General features: G+C 41.6%; 1 protein-coding gene across 24 annotated transcripts in view; it reads left to right on the top strand.

Moving 5' to 3' along the window:
* Positions 1-21,871, top strand: part of dlg2 (discs, large homolog 2 (Drosophila)) — a 185,016-nt gene that overhangs the window by 271 nt on the left and 162,874 nt on the right. For 21 of the 24 annotated variants that reach the window (XR_004164147.1, XM_031572130.2, XM_031572120.2 and 18 more), the window contains exons 1-4: positions 45-1,374; positions 2,141-2,272; positions 15,858-16,003; positions 19,363-19,446. Coding sequence is in view for 23 of the 24 variants with exons in the window: in XM_031572130.2 (XP_031427990.1) it covers positions 1,356-1,374; positions 2,141-2,272; positions 15,858-16,003; positions 19,363-19,446 (381 nt within the window). In the remaining variant the exon portion in view is untranslated. Of the gene's footprint in view, positions 1-44; positions 1,375-2,140; positions 2,273-11,883; positions 12,884-15,857; positions 16,004-16,042; positions 17,783-19,362; positions 19,447-21,871 lie in introns of those variants that run through there. The other 3 variants (XM_031572109.2, XM_031572110.2, XM_031572116.2) reach the window with 3 other exon arrangements.

Raw genomic sequence — 21,871 nt, 5'->3', positions numbered from 1 at the left:
TGACAGACTAACGTTCCTGTCCCTTGCTTAGAATTAGCCACCCGACTAGTTAGCTAGCTAGGTAAGTCTGCAATTCGGTTATGTTGTGTGAGGTGTGTTCAGGAAGGTTAAAGAGTTTGTCATGTACTAGGAAAGGCTTACATGAGTATGTTGGTGAAATCTTTAATAGTTTGTATCCTATATCATGTTAATAAATACGCGAGGACCACGTTACGTTATCATATGAGGTTGTAGGGATCTTATGAAATGAAAATGTTGACACATTAGCTATCAATGCTTGATATATGGGTGGACGTCTATGCATTGGATAATAGTAAGCAATAGCATTCATATTGCAAAGGCATTGAGTACTGGGAATTCAAGGATGAGAGTTTTAAGGAGAACAACGTGAGTAGATTAAATAGCTGAACATAGTCATAGCTTCAGTTAATTTTGATGTCATGCGAGAAAGTAGGCTATTTTCAGTTTGCAGCCAGCAAAGTAACGTAACCAGCTGTCAGTTGATGCATAACTAAGTTTATTTTGGTCCACCCTGTATGTCCATCCATTAAGTGTGTAGATTACACGAAGTGCTAAATTAGCTACCTGGCTAAGCGAGTGCAATATACAGGTGTAATTATTCGGTGTAATAATTGCTGGGCTGCAGTTTTCTTTTTAAAAAAGAAGCGAAAGAACTGGCTCATCAAAGACCTATGGCGACTGAATGCCCCAAACAACGTGTCATACTGGAAAAGTGACAGAAGATGTGGAAATTGGGGAAACACTTAAGTGAAGTCTGCAATCAACGCAACACAGTTTTTAATAATGTCTTTGGTCTACGTCTTGGCTGCCAGCGCACGGCAGAGGAAAATGTTAACGGTCCTGCCACATCGTCTGGATGTTAATGCGACCCCTTACATTTAAGCCAATTAATGGGTTAAGTACTCATATCGCTCTGGACTCTAGTTCGAGTGGATTTTCACCTGAATTCATTTTAGTGAATTTTTACTTGAAAATTTACCTTGGAGAGGATGGAGTGCGAGTCACGCCACTTGGGGAGGTGTTGGAAGTTGTCTATATTTCACGGATATGTAGGATACTTTTTGACATTTGAATAGGTTGTTTATTCAGAGAATCAGTGATGACTGACCAACATTAGTTTGAAGCTTCGGATTTATTGTGAGGTTTGATTTTTTTCGATAGCCCACTGTTTTGAGACTCCCAGACTGCCTTCAAGAGTGCCTCTTAAGCAGTTGCAACTCGCCAAAACTTTGACACATGTTTACATTGGCCGTATTTTCATTGCCCTAATTTGGAAGTACGGTATATTTTAATGTAAGGCACATCAAAGTTACAGGACTCCCAAGGAAGCAAGCATGCCTGTAAGAAAACGAGGTGAGCAAAGAAAGGCAAACACATGCCACAAGCCGCATATGCATCACATAACAGTTTAGTCTGTTACAAAATGTTTTTAGTGTGCGTTAAGATGAGCATGCAGAATTAGTATATACCTGTATCATGCATTTGCTGAATGTGATGTGCGTACAAGTCAAGACCCTCTTATGGTGTAAAGATTATTGGTTATCAATTGTCTGTATCTCCACACACACACACACACACACACACACACACACACACACACACATCACTACCAGTAGCTTTTGGATGAGGTCCTCAAAGCACCTGGACATGGTACAGTTTCTTTGTACACAGTTAATGGGTCTAATTAATTTGTAATTTTCCACCTTAATTTATGACTGATTCCCGTGGTTCAGTTGCCTTTTTGTAAAGTAAGTTGGTTGTCACTTTTAGTGTGTGTGTGAGTGTGTGTGATGGGGTACATTTAAACATATACAAGAAACAGAAATAAATGGGTGTGTATGTGGATAGGTGGCTACAGCAAAATGGGTGAAGTAGAGGAAGTGATCGTCATGCTATTGCTGTGGCATGCTGAGGTAGCCAAGACCTGAAAGGTGATGAAATAGCTTAACTTAAATGTCTCCTTTAGAGTAAGAATGTATTCTATGTTTTCTCTGTACATTTTTTCAGGTGAAGTTGATCAGTTGACATGGCTGCTGATGTCTGTTTTAAATATTTGGTTTGGTAAATGTGCTGCCGAACTACTTTAAAAGTACCGTTTGCCTCCCTTTGTCTCCTACAGATACAACTCGGGCCATAGGCTTATTAGAAGATTACTGCTCCAGACTAAGAAAGCCAGAAGAGCAACCGCTTAAAACTGCCATTTTAAGAGTGATGGACATCTTCAAAAGTAGTCTTTTTCAAGCACTACTTGGTGAGTGGGTAGTTTCTTTGTGTGCTTGTGTTGGCCTAGCACAACTTAGTTTTTACCCCTTTATATGTGTAAAATGGTAACTGTTACAAGTACTTACAGATAAGTTTGAAATTCAGCATTACTTTCAGCCCAATCAATTTATATTCAAGCCACTGGTTAGGTTCAAAAAGGTCGATTCAGGGCAACCAAAACGACTGCATTTTTGCCACAGTGACATCAACTTTAAAACTTCATACCAAACAACTATTAGGAGGATAGCTTTAGAATTTAGCACAGGTACATGAACGAAATAGATACACTTTTAAACTTATTTTTGTGAAATCCATAACCCAAAGAAAGTTTTGTGTGCCCTTTTTATTGGTGGACTGGGACTCACACGCTTAAAGCACTGACATTCATGTGGTTGTAGTCCCAATAGCCCTGTCATGGGTTTTACCACATTGTTGTGTATTTTAAATGATTGTAAATGTTCTGTCATTAAGAACTGACAACAGTAGTCTCCTGTATTAGGTTTGTTTGTCAGTGCAGAAAGAAATAAGTGTCCACTAAGATCTGATGAACATTCACTGCCTTTGTGTAGGAGTGAAGCTTCTCCAGAAAACGGGGTGCACTGCTATAGCACTCCGCCTGTTTCCACATTAAAAGGAACCACATATGGCGGTTCTGTTAGCATTAGCTAAGAATAGGTCATGACATTGCTTTTTTTGTTAGATGGAATCACAAAAGACATGTCTGCTTAAGGGTTCTTTGTACAGCAAAATTATTAAGAATAATATGTACTTATTATTTACTTAACATTTATAAAGCTGTTATTGTCACATAACTTCATATTTAAGTTATTGCGGTTTCTCTGAGTCAGATGTATCTGTTTTTTTAGCGTTTGCTCAACTCATGATTCACTGTCTTTTAGCAGTGTGCCCATTCTGCAGGTTTAAGCCCTTTTCTGAAATAGTTATTTTTAACCTTGCTGATTTGGCACTGGATCTCTTCCCCGTGCCTCTGATTTTTAATGTGCTCCATGAGAGCTCCTCTTCAGTGGTTGTCTCTGTTCGAATGAATTAAAACGAAACATATTCATTCAGGACTGAAGGAAGTGGATGCATGGCAGATTGCATTGCTTTTACATCGGGGTGATTCTGTTTACAGGAGAGTACTGTTTTGCATTTTGCGTTTACAAATTAAGTTTTACTTGTGAAGTTCATTTAACTCGTGGTGAACAACAGTGAAAACCATGCATCAATGAGTTTCAACTTGCATGTTATGATGGTAATTTTCCATGTTACAGTCGTTAGACCCATCCCCCATGTACGTTTTGTTTTGCAATATACCCAGTACTGAAATGGCCTCTAGAACTTTCTCTGACCCTTATACTGATTTAATGGGTGCAAACTGGTCAGTGGGCAGAAATCTGTAATAATGTTGTAATTGCAAAATGTAGGTAGATCTTCTTTCAGCCCTGTTTGCAAAGACAAATCATATTTTTTTCCACTGCTTCCCTTATGGGCTGTTGCATCACCCTGAATTGATCTGCTACCAGTTTAATGGCAGAGCACTGAGTCTAGTTGCTCAAGCCCTTATTTAGGTTAATGCGGTCTGGATGCTGTCTGGATCAAGCGCTGTGTTATCGTGTGCAATAACACACAAGCGTATGCTGTTCAAGCACTGTGTTATCGTGTGCAATAACACACAAGAGTATGCTGTTCAAGCACTGTCATCGTGTGCAATAACACACAAGAGGTATGCTGTTCAAGCACTGTGTTATCGTGTGCAATAACACACAAGAGTATGCTGTTCAAGCACTGTGTTTTCGTGTGCAATAACACACAAGAGTATGCTGTTCAAGCACTGTTTTTTCGTGTGCAATAACACACAAGAGTATGCTGTTCAAGCATTGTGTTTTCGTGTGCAATAACACACAAGAGTATGCTGTTCAAGCACTGTGTTTTCATGTGCTACTGCTGCATGTAGAGTATGCTGTTCAAGCATTTGTCCACTAAGATTTAAAGTTACTCTAACCAACACTCACCTATTTTGTCCCCAAGGGTCCCCTCACATATAAAATCAAACTGCTTCAGGATATACCACATGGATATGGTATGGATATGTGTGTTGTGTTTGAATAGGTAGGTAGACATAGGCATCTGTGCTATTAAACTAGCTTTAGTCAGAGTGTTTTTGTTACCTTTTTGGGTGTATCCCTTACCTTTGTGTGCCTTGTGTGTGTGTTTTTTTTTGTCTTCAACAAGTCTGTCCTGAAATCTTTTACAGCACAGTTGATTTGGGACTCCCAGTTGCAAGATGCTGGGTCCTATATTTTCAATGGTAAGTTAGTGGTAAAGGACAGTACAGGTGATTTGAGTGTGAGTTCCTGATGTGGTTTGAATAAGTTTGAAAGCCATGAACAGTATCACGCCAGCGGACATTGGTGCAGGTTGGTCCTTTGTGCTTCAGCTATTTGAACTATACAGCTATGCAACCGCCAGCTCATCCACATCTGCATCAGACATTCTTCCCGTCAGGCTGCCCAAATCAAAACTAGTTTGTAGGAGGTGTTTGTAGGTGGGAGTTTATAAAGGATGTTGAATAGTATTCAGCTCTCTGTGGTATACTTGGCTGTAGACTTTATGAATTTAACATAAGAGTTAGAGTTGTCAACCTTTGAAACTTTGACATGTCTGTGAGAACTTAGTTTGAAGATTATGACTCGGGGCACCAAGACCTGCTACAATATGATGCTGTGAAGAGTGCAGAAGTTTGAAGAACGTTTTATTTGAACGGTTTATGTAGAGGATATCCTTGAGATTGGTCTGAGAGTGTATTTCATGCTTGCCTAATTTAACAATAGCTGTTGTTCAGTCTTTATTGATGTGGGCTATATGTATTTTGCTCCTTAGTTAGCTTCTTAGCATACCTCTAACAAAATATGTATGATGAAGACTTTTGAAATTGAAATTTGTGAAGAACTTAAACTGTATTAAAGTATTATAAACCTGTATTTGGTCATATTTTAATGATACAAATTTGCATAATGGAATATTTTTTGCCTATTGGCAAATGAGCCAAAAAGATCATTTTGGACCGCACATGAAACTAATACCTCCTGAAATAGATATAATCATCTTATGAAGCATTATGTTGTATCTAATCTGGACAGCATGTGTTCCATGATAAAACCCCTCATCATGACGTAGTGGGAGTGCCTGTTGCCTTCTTAACCCATCCATGGCTTACCTTCAATAAAATATGCCAACATGATGTTCACCTAAAGAGATTGTATACAACAATTAGTCGCTCTTTTGAAGCATGTTTCTGTAAGTATCCTCTTTAAATGAATTGTCATGGTACATGGTCATGTGAAGGACGGATAAACGCACTTGTCGTTTCAAATAGCCGCCAACAGTTCTCTGCAGTGGAGGCGATTTTTATAATAAAATTATTTCTGTGGCCCTTCACTAAGGGACAGATTTTCATATGTTTAGTGATCCCCTTTAGCATTTAAGTCATTTTCAGGATCATGGCTTCTCTGTCCAAATTATTCATGGTCACCAAAGTCCTAATCTGGTAGTGGAATACGGTCTGCCAATTTGCCCCTGGGGGTTGTTAATGGGACATATTTGTCACTGTCAGGTGAACGGGCTTGGACACTGGCCTCCTTAACAGGGTAGACCTTGGGTATTCTCATTTTTCGAAGAGGATTCTTCCTTGGAGAATTTGTTTCTTTCAGAAAGGGGATAAACTGTAATTAAAACTCTTTTCCTCTGGGAAAACTGGGCCTGCCAGCCGAAGGTCTCTCCATTAGCCTAGTTGTAGACGCTGCTCACATGCAGACTTCTGTCACTCTTCTGGTGTGTGTTGACTGAAAATAGTTTTAACCGGTTGGTGAACTGAGATTTAAGCTGATTCCTGCGTGTCTCCCACTCCTTTCCTCTGCCTCAGAATAAGCTGGGCCTCCTGTGGGCTTGTCAGAGTGTCTCTAATCCCACTAGCGTTACTTTCTGGTGGCGTCTTGCGTGTCAGCACATGGCAGGGAGGAGCCTTCAGGCAGATTACCACTTCTGGTCTCTGCGTGTTACCATCTGAGGTTCTTGTGCCGCTGAGGCCTCACGGATGATTTTGGTCAGTGCCTCTGTGACGACACGAAGCCACAGACCAACATTTGAGGTGAGGGAGACGACAGAACGAGCAGAGACTAGCCTGTGGTTGTGTGCAAATCATGCCACAGGGTTACAGGCTGAAAAGCAGAGGCATTAAAGTGAATCGAAGCTTACTTAAATGCTGTTAACCCAGTGACCATTGGGTCAATATCCCTAATGAGTGCCCACTGAGATACTCTAAATACACGTTGGACTCATTACAGAACAATCTATATTCATGTGTTGAATGTTTGCACATTTCCTGAGTCTTGTTAAGGTTTTTTGACTTTCTCAGGGAGGATTTTGTTGTTCTTTTTACATGTTTAGAGGTTTTATATTCTTATTTATTATTACTGTTTTTATTTATTTGTATGTATTTAGTTATTTTTGCTTTGGTGGATGTGTGTAGGACCCATTTTAAATAGCCAGTATGTATTGGATTTGTGCATTAATGTCACTTTATTTGTCACAAAGCCCAGGAATGTGTTGGAATTGGGTTGTCCATGTTTTTAAGATTAAGGTAGATTGTTCTCTCAGGGGTTGGCCTAAGAACTGTATCCCACAATGCTGATATTACAGAGAAGAGTATGAATGTCATCCTCTGGTAGTTTAGTGGCCAGATATCCTTTTGCTGACCCTAGTCTTCTGTATTTAATTTCACATTCAGGATGCTGAAAGGTCTTTTTCTTTTCTTTTTTTTTTGACAAATTTGTCTTTGAGCATTTATACAGAGGTTTGTGTGAGGCCTCCTAATGACTTGCACACGAAATGTAATATCTGTTGTGACTGAAGGCAGAGGTGTGTTTGCCTTTAGTTTTTGCATGAGCAAGATGTATCCAGTAGCTAACAGTGTCTCTTGTCTACTGACATCTGAACCAGAAAACAGAACTAGGCTCTTTACCTGATGATAAGTCAGGGTTGTAATCAACTTTTCATTATATGAAGATTTAAATCTCAAAACAAGAAATGCAGAAGAACGAGTTATGTTTGGCACCATGAAGTCTGTAAAAAAAAAAGAAAGAATGATAGCTCTGTTCTGTGGCCACAATATGTTCAGTTTGCTCCTTTCTAAAACATATTCAGCTTCTCCTTGGTTAGGATGGAACATGTTTTTATAAACAGAGAGATGTTCCCCAATTAATTCCATATCCTCTGGGTGAGGGCACAAGAATGCCTGGGCCTTGCTTGTTAGGTGGGGCAGGCTACTTGGAGACTACGCTGGTACTCTCTCTGATCATTTTGGTAAGAAAAGTACACACCATCCTTTGGACAAAAAGTAGCCTAGCCAAATGTGAGCTTGTTGCTGTATTTGTGATGTATATAGAAATTCCTAAAAACTCATGATCTTTCTGGATTTGGACCGCAGTGCTGGTCTGGTCTATCTGCTGAAAGAAGCAGGTTATAGACTGGTGTTGCTCATGGCAGTAGTGGTCCACTAGGGGGCACTCTTAGTGTATGTTTTGCTATTATATGACAACTGACGAAGTTGTATTAGAAAATGATTTGTATTATTTGGATGAAGTCAATGCCTAGTCCTTAGCAGGTCTTAGTAATACCTTCAGCCTATTGTGGCTTTCCTGTTGCATGTTAAAACCTGTGCTATTGTCGTTGATTTATCTCAGAATAATGGATCAGAGGCCAAAAGACTAAACTCCTTTTAATGATGAATTGGATTATTGATTATTTAGAAATTAATTGATTTTTTTTTTTTCCAGAAAGCTTCCATAACCTGATAGTCCCACCCTTACAACAATTTTGGGTTAGTAATCTAATCATGACCCAAGAGTCTGAAGACAAAAACTAGACAGCCGTGTAGAGAAGACCCTTAAAGACGGAGAGAATACAAACTCTGCTGGGTTCCTTAGTAACTGAGATGTACATCTGGAAGAGACCAGTGTTATTCGTGTAGAATAATGAGAGAAGACTGCTAGTACACGTGTACATTTATAAATATCCTTAAACATCTGCATGGCATTGATGCAATACTATGATGCCAACCTCAAGGCAGAGACCCTGCTCCTGTTCAGACTTGAGAATTTAGAATTGAGATGTTTAGTGTCTGTGTTCTCTACGGACATGTTTGGAGTACTACTCTGTAATTGAGTCCACTTATTATTTGCTGTTATTTGAGGGAAAAGATGTTGCACTCTTCCATCTGCCAATGGGGAAACTTCTGCATATTATTGGAAGTGTAATGTACATTTTCACTTGAGCATCTCAGACTAATTAGGAAAACAATTAGTATCCCTGATGTTCAGATGATCCAAGGAAAGGATGTGTACTTTACTGTGGTTGGGTGCTTTGGGGTGGTGTAAAAACCTTTTTGAAAGTTTTTGACTCCCAGATGTGTACAGCCTTTTATTTTACAGGTACACCATGTGCACTTTATACTCCTGTAGAATTACAGTCAGGTATAATGCCATCCAGTATTTCCTTTGACGTGGTAATGAAGCAACAGCTTGCCGCACTGTACTGCTTTTTGAGGAATGTTTCTCATTTTGAGCCAAATGGTTATGTGAAGGACCAATTAAAACCCTGGCGTTCCCATCCAGACTATTCTCACTATATAGTTATGATCCAGGTCTGAAACTGTGAAAGTGTAAGAACAGCTTTTACATCATGTAAATGCAAATATGTTGCCAAAATGCAACAGTCAACCTACTAGCTAGCTGCTAGCAGTGACAGTTGTGCTGTTGTTGGTGTTTTGAAGGTAAGTCTGTTGACTTTTACTCCTAGTGACTTAAGTATTAAATGAATAACAGTGACATTCTTCATAATTTTTTATTTAGCCATAAATAAATAAATAAGGCATCTGTTTGATTAATTCATTTAGCTTTTCCTCCTGGAAGCCCAACATGAATTCTGTTGTGTTGCCAGTGACGCTAGAGCGCTTCTCAAAAGCACAAATCAGCCATAAAATTGAAGCTCACTCTTCACCTCCCTTCATGTTTGTTCCTTTTGTCCCCTTTAGCCTGACCCCTGACCTCCATGTCTGAGTGGGTGTCTGGGAGCGGTGGAGCATAGTGGCTCTGTGAAGCTCTGGTTTGGCGGTGGAGATGGTGGTGTGGGCTGCAGTGGGCTGCAGCAGGCAGGCTCACATCCCACTCGTATCCCACAGTTCTGCTCCCAGGGTATACGTTCTCTTTCAGGCTGCACACAAGGACGGTACTCCCACTCGATGTTCAGCCACTTCTAAATGAATCATCACTCTCCGTTCATTCAAGAGTGGCGGAACCACTAAGATTTCGTATGCATCCTGTGTAGTGGCGACTGCAATGGGGATTTCCAAGTTGATGTGTTCCAGAGAGATATTAGGCAGATGTGAAACTTGCATAGTGGTCATCATTGGCCCTGTAGCTTAGTAGAGAGTTTAGTGTGTTTTATGTGTTGTTATAGTGTATTTGAAGTTGGACTTGCTAAAAAACATTTTATATGTGAAATTGTCAGTATGACCATATCACAAGATTCAGGACTGTTTTTTCATGGCTCATAGCGGCAGTTGGTTTTTCCAGCAATGCATTTGGTCGCTGATGACTAAAGGCTAAGTATGAAGCCATGCAAGGTCTGATGGTGCGTCCAGTTGCCAGTCAGTATGTAGTTACAATCTGTCGTTGACTAAGAATATGAAATATTATCTGGGATTTCTGTCAGTGTGGAGGAGGTCTGTCCATGGGGTAGGGAGGAAGCAGGAATTATCGCTCCCTGGAGAGAAGGGCAGATTACAGGGATGAGCCCACTCCACCCACCCCTTACATAACCGTGGTGGTGGTGGTGGGGAAACAGCTGATCTGCATTGTGTGCATGTTTGCCGCTGTCGATGTGTGTCTTTCCAGTGCCACTGAAACCGTTGCCTTGGAAACCCAGTGGATGACTTTCCCCGGCAATCCTCTGTTGATTGAAACCTGAAAGTGTGATAATTGCCTGCAAAGCAAGTATGTTCCGGAACGCAAGATAAGCTCTGCTGTGTGCCAAATTACCTCAGATAAAGTCGACAGTCTTGTGATCAGTGGGTCACAGAGAAGCATTGTATTAGTCCTGTCCCACCTTGTGCCTGTGGCTCCATTTTGCAAGTGGTGTTCATACGCAAGTTCAAAATGGATGTGCTGTACATTAAAATTTCATATTTGACTGGACAGATGCCCACAGGCAGTCCTGTCTCCGTGATCTCCATCCATTGCAACTTGGTAAACAGTACTGTTCAAATTAATTGTAGACTGCTACACAGCCATCTAACCAGTACAGGGTGAAATAAAGGGAATACTTATCTTGATACAATGAAATGATGTAACCCTGTCGTAACATTTGTGTAGATGTGGCCTAAATTCACGAGAGCTCCTAGTTTTGTAAAATTGGGTGGTTGAGTGCTATTGCAAGTACCATCCCTCTCAATCACAAAATGGCCCATGTGGTGCCAACGCTTCTTTATTTCATTATTTAGGTGGGTCGTTTTTTAGGACCTAGCTCTGTAACACTTCATGTGAAGACTTCCGTGGGAGAAGGAAATGTGTGTGTGAGTGAGTGGCTCAGGTTCTAGTGCCAGTGTGTGTTCAGTGTAGTGAATGGGCAGCCTTCCACAGCTTTAGCAGCTGCTAAGAGCGCAGACTGGCTGCAGCGTCAACATCGCTAAGTGCTGAAGCTAAGCTTTGATGCTGTCTAGAAATGAGTGAGCTGGGATATCTTCCAAAACTCTCTTGTGCAATGTGTTACCAGGCAACGTGTGTAGAACGCTGACTTTTAGTGTGGGCATTTGAGGATTAGGATAATTAAGCTGCTTTTTGGGCGCACCTATTGTGACCTGGCTTAACTGTGTGCTTAATTTGTTTGTGGTGGTTTATTGGGCATTGTTAGGTCTCTTCGCAACCAGTGTTGGTGGACCCAGCATGAAACCATGTGGAGACTAGTCTGTTCCACAGTCTGGAAATCAGTCTGCATGGTCTGGGTAATCCCCTATCCCCACCACACATGTATATCTACACGTACACACACACACACACACACACACTTACAGTCAGCTTCACCTTGTACCTCAGATCCAATCTCCTCCTAGCACTGAAAGAGTGAACCCTCCTCAGCAAATTAAGTTAGGCTTAGTATGAGAAGCAAGAAGGCCTTAAGAGAAAACTCGCTACGGAGAAAGAAAAAAAAACGTCCCGTATGGTCACAGACAGATGGAGGTTAAAGTACAAGCTTAATCTTTCGTGCGGTGCCACATAGCATTGAGTATTCTCATACAGTCTTTAATGCCATTGCATAATGAACATTTTTATTCCTTTGCCTTTGTGTCGTGTTGACTCCTGATATCATTCATTCACAAGTTGTCCCATGTCAAGTTGTTTGGGGCAGCCCACAGAACCTTGGAGAAACGCACTGCTGTAGTTGTGGGACAAGACCATGGCCTAGACTTGGTTTGCATTGCACTACTGCAGTAAAAGGACAGAACCAAGGGATCCTATGCTGTGCAACATGTGGTGAGTGGAGAGGCATATTGCTTTGTGGTTATCACAGCAGTTTTCCCTTGTGGAGTAACTCATTTTTCTCTTCATCTGTAATTAGTATTTGAAGAAAGTAATCGCTTTGAGGATAATTACTTTTCAGGAATTCCTAGAGATGTCAAGAGACACACTAACAGCTGGTTAATGATATTGCGTGTCGTTAGGTTTTCCCATCTTTATCTTTATCACGGTGGTCACCAGAGGACGTTCACCTGCACGGATCCCAGAATGTATAGCCAAAGCTGACAGTCATGTAGAGACAATGCTGTTCTGGAGCTAACATAATTTAGACTGTGGAAACACAGGTGTCCATTGTGAGCAAACCCAGTTTGTGATTGTTTATGTCCTCCTGTTGTAACTTGTAAAGTCTTCCTCCCACCCTTTAGCAAGAATGCATAACGTCTAAGATGTGTATCGCCCGTAAGCCAGTAGAGAATGTGTTTGAGCAGGGTCTGTGCGCACATCAAGTCTCTGCCTCCTAACTGGGACCCGCGCTAGCCTGCGCGCCTGTCCTGAGAGGCTCAAGTGTGCCCTACTCTCAGAGGCCGGGAGTCTTAAACACCAGAGGCTCAAGTGTGCCCTACTCTCAGAGGCCGGGAGTCTTAAACACCATTCCAGCAGCACTGGCTCCAGCCCGCTGTCAGCCCAGTCCCGACACCCCTCCAGACAACTCGTCTTAAAAGGGCATGTTTATACGTGGAATCTGTGGCTCTACAGCAAAAAAAAAAAAGGGGGCTTGTTTTGAGCTGCGTGGCAGCATTAAGAACGGTGCAGGGCTGCATTAGAAATCAGCTGTCGTATAATGAGAGGGATGCCGGGGGGCGTAAGGTCATTGTCTCTATTGGAGGAAACAGGAGGCCTCCCGTCGGATTAAGGCTGGCTGCTCAGATGCTGCTAGCACAGGCATCTGCCACTTCCTCGCCACACGCTTCCAAGGCGCAGGCTGTTTGGCATGTCCGTGGAGACGCAGGAAGTGTTACTTCACTGTAAGTCACATAGCTCTTTTAAAAAAAACTTTTGAGGCTTGCCTGTACGGATGTGTTTTTTTTTTGGTAGAGAGTGACTTGGGAGAGGAGAGTCTAGGGAACTTCCCTGAAAGCTAGCTAGCGTTGTTAAATCTGTATGTGTTTCTGGGGCTATTGTGCCCCAGCCGGCGCGTAGAGTGTTGGATTTGCATACATTTGAGTCAGGATGATGTGATGCACTTTGTTCGTCTCTACTTAGAAAGAGGGGCTCATGGAAGGGGTCTTTTTGTGTCTTTTTCAAGAGCTGAGCTGTTTTTGGATAAAAAAGCATGAACTATTTTCTTACAACTCTGTTTGCCAACATGGATGCTGTTGTGTGAGCAAGCTCTGTTCATTGATGATCTTTTTTGACATGTGTTACTTTATTTTATGTTAGATTCAAGTATTGAATTTGTACCATAGTTGAACTGTTGAAGTTGTTAGAAATATATATTGTAATCCTGTAGTCATTTATCCGTTTATGTGGGATCATAGAGCTGTAATGTTTACATTTGTTACCTAATTGAGAAATCTATGACCAACAGAAACGTGGCAAAACGTTTTTAGAGTCATTTGGGGGGCAGTTTAGTGTGAGGCTACAGCTCCTCAGATGAAACAAAGACTAAATGCCGTCCGTGAACTTTTCGTTTCAATATGACGATGCCATTACTAACCTCCATATGCCCTCGCTAACCTCTTACAGTTAAACAGTTCTAGATAATTTGATGCTGTAAAGCTGTCAGCTGTCAGCGGGGACTGTGGGTGGGGTAGATCTGAGGGAATTCCATGACAATATCTTGAAGTGGCACAGAGTGAGATGCACAGTAATGTGGAAAAGTCTCCAATTTTTTAGATGGAAGGCTTTGAGTGGATTAAGTTAAGTTTTACCATTCACTCATTAACCAGACCAGCCTGTGTGCATTCCAGTCATTTACCACACCAGCCTGTGTGCATACCAGTTCAGCTGTGTTAGAGACATTTACCACACCAGCCTGTGTGCATACCAGTTCAGCTAATTTACCATACCAGCCTGTGTGCATACCAGTTCAGCTAATTTACCATACCAGCCTGTGTGCATACTAGTTCAGCTGTGAGAGTAGCCTGTCCCCAGTGAATGTGCAGGCTGCTCTTGGGCTGACGTAAATATTTAGAGGTCTGCTCACCATCATACTGTATATGGTGGCAGACATTCAAAACAGTGTTTCTGCTCGTAGCACTCTTGCAGTTAGCGCGATGGCCAGTGTTGAGGCAAGCTAAAAAGGCATGACAAGTGGATTTTGCAAGCCTGGTTGCTTCAGGCTACTTTTTTAATTTGACAACATAATATCAGATCTCTCTTCTTTTAAAAATAAATAAATAAATGAAAATGCTTCTGGATAATGCTGCAACTCTCATAGCCTCATTCACTCTGTCAGTTATTCACTATGCATTTGTTTACCTGTCCGGAGCCGGCAAACAAAGTATTAACTTGCATAGAAAACAAATTACTATCACCTTACAGATATATGTCTGTTACGATTGTGGTCGTATTGTGTTGTATAACAGTTGTTAACTTTCTCTGTATGAAAAATGTATAAAGTGCTTAAGGTGTGAATGTGTGTGCATGTGTATGTGTGTTAATTGCATTGTTGTCTGTCCAGAAGTCTTTTTTTTCCACCACAGAAAGTCACTGACTGAACCTTTAAAGAACCTAAAATAACAATCATCATCAAAAATCAATACATTGGATGCATTACAACGCTTCCTTATGCTAAGTTTATGCTTATCAATTCAATGTGCAGGCTGTGCAGTAACTGAATGAGACCCAAGTAGTGCTGCTGAGATCTTGATGTATTAAGCCAGAGGCTACTTTATGCCAGGCTAAGTTTCAGGAGCTGAGTAGTGCTAAAGCTGTTGTGTTTCAGTTGGCTTTGGGGCTTTGCCCAGCTCTCTCCCTCTTCTGAGTCTTGGGCTGAAGAAGCTGTTGCTCTCAGCCATGGCAACATACAATTATAGACACAAATCGGGCGACAGATTCTGATTTTGATCATGGCATGGGGAGATTAAGTGCCTACATATCGTTGTGGTGGCTTTGGGGAAAGTGTTGCCCGCAGTGGTATTTAATAAGCATTGCTCTGTCTTTTGAACAGCGTTGAGTTTGTTTGTCTTTGCTGATTTCAGGTTTAAGTGGTATGTATGGATGAACTTGAAACTGGCACTGTTTACACTAAAGACCATTAGCAGAAGTCTGTTCTAATATTATCTGTCTGTTGCCTTTGCTGCATTACAGGCTTGATTCAACACTATTGTGCTAACACACACGGTCCTAATTTCATTGACGGGCAAGGAGCAATGAGCAAAGTCCGTCGTGCATGAACTAAACTTAATGTAGGGGCATTGCCATGACCACCCATGTTTGCGCTTAGGATCTTGGTCATGGTATCAAATTAGCAAAACGATTTTGCGAAGTTATTACGTTAGCTTTAGCTCATGCGCAGTGGACTTTGCTCGTTGCCAGTTGCCCGTCGATGAAATTAGGGCCCCATGTATTTAACAGACACAGACGGTCATGACTTAGAATATCTAATCTTGACAATGACACACTGCCTCCCATCAGTTTATGCACTTTGTTAGCTTATGAATTAAAGTACAGCATCAGGGCGGGGAGGAGGAATGTGATTATGGTGCTGGACGTTGTGCATGACCTCCTGTGTGTCACAGGGGGAGTAGGACTTAGCTGAGCATTTGGGCTGTATTATTCAGACATATTGCAAAAAAATGTGGTGCCAACAAATCAATTTAATAAATTGCCCCCATTTCATTTGGTATGCAGCCAATGGAGTACTTATGAGGGTTTTAATCCAAAGGACCATTTACAGAGGGGATTGAAACTAGGAAGGGAGTGTGCGTGTGTGTGTGGGTGTGTGTGTGCGTGTGTTTCTGCAGATAAACTCACAGGCTTGTCTTTTTGGCTTAGATATCCAGGAGTTTTATGAAGTGACGCTGCTGAACTCCCACAAGAGCTGTGAGCAGAAGCTGGAGGAGGTCAACCACATGGCAGAGAAGTGGGAGTCCCCCGGCTCGCCTGCCGTTGTGCTGCACCACAGCCAGCCGTCACAGGAGGTGAGACTGTCCCGTAACAACACCGGCCCCTTTCCCACAGTCCACACGCTAACTCGCCCCAATGTAGTTTTTTATTTTTAAGTACTGTGTCTCCCACATCCAGGACGTTGTCGACCTGAAGAATTGAAGCTCTAACATGTTTTATGCTTTACTAACCCAATAACGTGTAAGTCATAGCAGTATGTATGAGTCTTCACAGAAGCTTCATGGAGTTTCACACAAGCCGTGTAAATTATTTCAATATCTAAGAATATTAGGCTTATTAGGTAAGTGGAGGTAAGCTGTATTTCGTTTCTTAAAAATATGGTACATTTTGCGATTAAGATCATGAAAGGTGATAAAATGTCTATGATTAGCATGTTCTACAAATAATGTCCGCCGTACTCAAATCCTGCAAACTGGTGTGTCCTATATAGGTAAGCTTTTGACTTGAGAGCCCTGGGAGGATACAGCAGTTAGTTAAAAATGACCTCCTTCACTTGCCTCGTGCTTATTTACCTCAAAAAGATCATCACTGTGTACTCTTGCTCCAGGAAAGACTGTCCTCAAGTGGTCTTGCCGATTTTTTTTTTGCTAATGTATGTCTCTGCATGTTGATGAGTGAAAAGGCCTTTGACCTGTCTTACTCAGTGCCCTGCCTTTAATGGATGGGGAGTCTGCTAGTCGCTGTGTTTAGAGGACCTTCCTGTGATCTATGGGTCTGGAACGGCCCGGTGACATTCTAATTAAATGAAAAGGATGGAGCACTGGACTGGTTTAGATTACAAAAGGCCTTATTTGAAAACCTGAAAAAACATCATATTTTAGCCCCCCTCTCTCTGACACCATTATAATGTATCATTGTAACATAGGAAATAGTCTAATACCAAGACCATGGTATAGAATTCTATAGAGTTATTGTAGCCTGTGTTTTTTTTTTGTAAGTACCGGTAGGCTTTTTATTTGCTGTTGTCCAATTCCAAAGGAAACCTTCTTTTTAAATGAAATCATAGTCATATATACATATAAAGACTTTTTTGAATGAAATCATAATCATATATTAATTGCAAACCCTACACCATATCAACTGTTCCTTTTCTATGCCACTTTCTCTGAGTGAATTTGCAGGTTTATTTTGTGTTCGTCCACTAGGGGGAAGCTAGCTCTTTGTGAAAAGTCTTACTGCAACGTCCCCTGGTGACACTAAGGTAGCACCTTCTTATGTTGTTGGTCTAAGTTACCATCTTTATGTTCATCAAGTCATGCTTGGCCTTCATTGTTAATTATACTATAATACATAGATGCTTAAACCTTAAAAAATGTTAATTATAATATTATATAAAGATGTCTAACCGTTAAACATTGTTGCAAGAATTTCACCTTTCCACTCATTTAAATTATTTGGTTATAGTGGTTGGAAATCTTGAATATAGTTGCTAAATTAAGTGTTGCTAAATCAGCATCCTAGCCTGGTTCTCAGCCTCGGCAAGTGTTCCCTGTGAATATAGTCTTTAAATCCTTAGTTGAGGACTGATTGGCCTGGTATATTTCTCACTGGACCAATCAACGAGCTTAGGCCGATGGATTAGATAATAGCAAAGAGGAAGTCCAGTTATTTGAAAACCAGCTGACCATACACCTTTGGCTGTGGCTGCGCAAAGATGCGGCTGCTGGATCAGTGTGGTCATAAGTTATGGATGTTCTTTTGGATGTATTTGCTTGACACCTGAGCAGAAAGTCTTTCTGGAGGCCTCTCTTAGGGGGGAAACGATGCTGTGGCTGCTTAGGCTGCTGGGTGTGGTAAGTTAACTATGAGCTGATCCAAATCCCTTACAGTGTACTTTTTAATTCTGTGTCCATAAGCAATAAGCAGCGCCCCCTAACTCAAGCAACCCCCTGCAGAGCATGTTAAGACCAGAATGAATGCAGTGATAATTTGTGTGATGGCGACCCCAGGGCTGTCATCATGTATGAATGTATCCTGTATACCTTGACTAGGTATCATGCTCCTTTTCTATCACTTATGGCCTTGGCATGTGAAGGGTTAAGTTGCTGGGCGTGTTCAGTGAATGTATGCCTAGATATTTGTAAGCAAGCAAGTTCTATTTCGTGTTTTAGTCAGTACCTTCAGTCTAGCCTTATTTGGTGACGATTATATTTCCTGTCTGGAGTAGAATGATTGCATTTATTTATGAATGTGACTTACGTTGCCAGTGCCCCCTGTGTGGTTACAAAAAAGCAGAAGCTCGAGAAGAAGCTGTGAGATGGGACATTTTAAGATGATGTGGTATGAAATAAGTGTGTTATAGTACATTACAATACCTATGTTAAGTAGGTTCACTTCCAGTTGATCTGGCTAGAAAAATGCCTCCATTTGGAACATTTGCATTGCTTTGTATTTTCTCCATAAATCTTGACACGTTTTATAAAATTGTGACTGGCAGAGATAAAGTCACTGTCTATCTCCAATCAATGAATCTCAACCAAGATGACCACTCCGCTTTGTCCAGCAGGGCATGCATTACGGCTCACTTGTGCTGACTTTCACGGACCACCTTCACTGACCATGGCACGTGAAAAAGAAAAGATGCACTTTTGGATGTTTTGTTTTGGCTTTGCGTGTACACACACACACACTCAAACACACAAACACACATACACACATACACACACGGCAAAAATAGCTCTGGTGCATAAATAGCTGTGGAAGTAAGTAGCTGGATGGGGATCAACAGGAGGATTAGACAAGTTCCTCGGTGATTGGCAGTCTATAATGCTGTCTTCTTGCCCTGCTTCTTACACCCTGGGGTGTTGTTGGTGCCACTCATTTGACTCTCTACGTCCCCTCCTCCAATGGGAGGCAGGCCCAGTGTACCGTGCGCTCCAAGGTCTGGCTAAGCCTCGCCAAGCTTTTTCTCCTGGCTGATTGTGCTCTCAGTGCATCGTGTTACATAATGCACAGTTGTGTCTGTGAAGAATCAGCCTGGAGAGTCTCCATGGGACAGCTATGGGCAATGTGTCTGTTTGATTTCACCCTGTCTGCTCATTTGTCTCCTCAGTACAGTGTAATCTGAGAGATTACGTGTTGATCGTTAGCGTAATTTTTGCTCTAAAATGTAATAAGTATGTCCGCATGTAGTATGTCTCGTAATAAACAATGCAAAAACCCTTATCATTTGTATTTGTTTATCAGCAGCTTTATGTAAACGCAGCTGGTAGAGATATCACTGATCAAGGCTACACATGTAAACAGATTTCATCAATATTTCATCATAAATGATAACACCTTTAAACCAAGTAACTAAGGGCTAATGGCCAACACTTCAATGCTTCAATGCTTCAATGCCCTGAATTGTTTTTTATTTGTTCTCATCTTTCAGCAGACTGAGTCTAGTAGCACAGACTTCAATGAAAGGGCAAGAACAGAGGACAGCACCGTCACCGTCACAGCCACAGCCACAGAGGTGAGTGATGCTGCTTTCCTGAAACCGTGTGAGTGCATTATTGGATATATAGCTATATTACATCACAGAGACAACACGCATATGTACTCACATCCTCCTCTGGAACAGCTCACCGTCTGTTCATTTCTCACACATTTGTTACGCATGAAAAGGACAGACTCTCATTTGGATTGGTTGATCCAAGAGCTGGAATAGAAAAAAGTATCATCTTTATGACTGGCGGTTTTTAAGCATTTGGCTGTTTGCGCATTTGGTGAAAGTGCATTTTCATTTCCATATTATATATTTTTATTTATTTTTTGTTTCTCTTGGAAAAGAGAGAATATTTACAACTGTAAGATGTTACCAGACTTGGAGACTTCTCATGTGTGTGAGACCGTTTATGCTCACCGAGCGCTGGGCGAGCGCACCATTGCTCCCTGACCGTTAGGATTGGAGCCAGTTTTAAGCGCACCTCTTCTGAGAAAGGTCCTGCGTCCTGGTGCCTGGCGTGGGCGTGGGTGTCCGCGAGAGGTGCTCTCCCAGCTCTTTGAGAGCAGCGCTAATTACTGCTGTGGTGTAATCAGCAAGGGATCTGAACATTTCTTAAAGCAGAGTTTGACCTCTTATTTCCATTTCAAGTGGTTTTCACACAAGCCTGTCAAGTGGAGAGGTAGGAAATTGCCTCTTTTTTGAGCGCTTGTAGTGCATGTCCATGAAAGGTCTGGGCTTTGACCGTTCATCGGAAGAGATTCCTGTTTCTTTAGCAAACCCAATCATTGAATTAAAGGTACTCCCACACACTTTTATTTCCATAGTTTCACTGAAAATTGACAAATACACGTCACAAGACTCTCAAGTAAGGTGCAAGCGCAGTGATACTAGTGGTGTTACGGTGGGGTCTCTGAGCTCCCTCATGCGCCGGGCTCTAATGATGGAGAATCTCCACCAGTGTGAGCTGCATTCAAGGTCTTTGGGGATGGTTTTTTTCCCCACTTCCCTGCTCTCCTCGTGGTGGGGAAGGCAGCAGGATCAGCAGTAATTGCCAGCGGTCGCCCACCCAGTCAGCTCACCGACACCTTCAGCACTACACACACACACACACACACACACACACACACACACACACACACACACACACACACACACACACACACACACACACACACCAGTCAGACATCTACGCTCACAGCTCTCCAGGGAAACTAATGAGCAGTGGGCTGCAGGCCTGGGAATCAGAAGGACTCAAGTTTGGTTTGCTTGGTTTTGAGATAAAAATATTGGTTTTGTGATAAAAATATTGGTTTTGTTTTGGGGTTTTTTACCCAGAAAAATTATGATTTAATTACGATTGCTATTAGCTGTTTTAAATAAGATTACTGCATGTATTGTGTTACATAAAACCTAACCTTTATTAATATTTAATTTCTACTGCATCCACGAGACGAGAGCCTTGGTTGACAGAACAGTAGTTAAACCTAGAACAAAGATCTCACTCAAGTTACCCTTGAATAGGCCCGTGCTTGGATTTAGGAATGGGCTTTTATGCAACAATATGGCATTGTATCACACCATCAAGTTAAATATCATGTTCAAACACTATTTAAGCCTACTAAATATTAAGTAACCTAATTTCTATTTCACAACTGAATACAAGGCAGAATAACATAATATGCAGTTTAGTAGTTTAGTTCATGTATCTGTTAATGTTAATTAACAGTTATAGATCCAGCTACGCTGTGAACGTCAAGCGAATGTCTTATACCAAGCTAACTTCACCTCAGTCATTAGTCCATCACACACCTGACACCAAATGAGTGGGACATGAAGCAGTGGCAGTGGTTGAGACAGACTGTGCATACTCGTATACCACCATCAGGACACCAGAAGAAGCGGAAATAAGTTGCAACTAAACACCAAGGCTTATTTTCTGCAGTTTTGTGCAGAATTTATATGGTAAATAAGAAAATATGCAGCGTCGTGAAAAAAAGCGTAAAATTGCTGATTTTGCGTTGAATTTAAAAGTCGCAGAATGGCGAAAATCTGGAAGAACGGATAAGAGTGAGACCCGGCCAGTGTCCCATAACTGATCCAGTGTCCTGGCCAAACTGCAGCAGGGCTGGTTTCCCTTGTGCCTGGACTGGGGGCTTCATGATATCCAGTAGTAGTAGTAGTGCATCAGTAGTACAGTAGCTGATGGGATGTGCGTTCAGTACGTTTAGTCACATTTCCTTGCTTTCTGTAAAGGGGAAACGACTAAGAGGCTGCGTCCAACTTGGATGACAGCTGGTGCAAAACTTGTTGCAACACTTTGCGTATCACACGTCACAAAGCACAAGTTGAAAATAAATTGCACAAAATTCGATTGAACAATGCAATTATAATTGTCAGTTGATCAGAAACGAGTGATATGACATTGATGCATGTTTTGTGTCAGGATAATGTA

The sequence above is a fragment of the Clupea harengus genome, chromosome 8, assembly GCF_900700415.2.
Source record: "Clupea harengus chromosome 8, Ch_v2.0.2, whole genome shotgun sequence".
NCBI classification, from domain to species: domain Eukaryota; kingdom Metazoa; phylum Chordata; class Actinopteri; order Clupeiformes; family Clupeidae; genus Clupea; species Clupea harengus.
The sequence above is the reverse complement of the archived record's forward strand: the minus strand, read 5'-3'. Positions and strand labels throughout refer to the sequence as shown.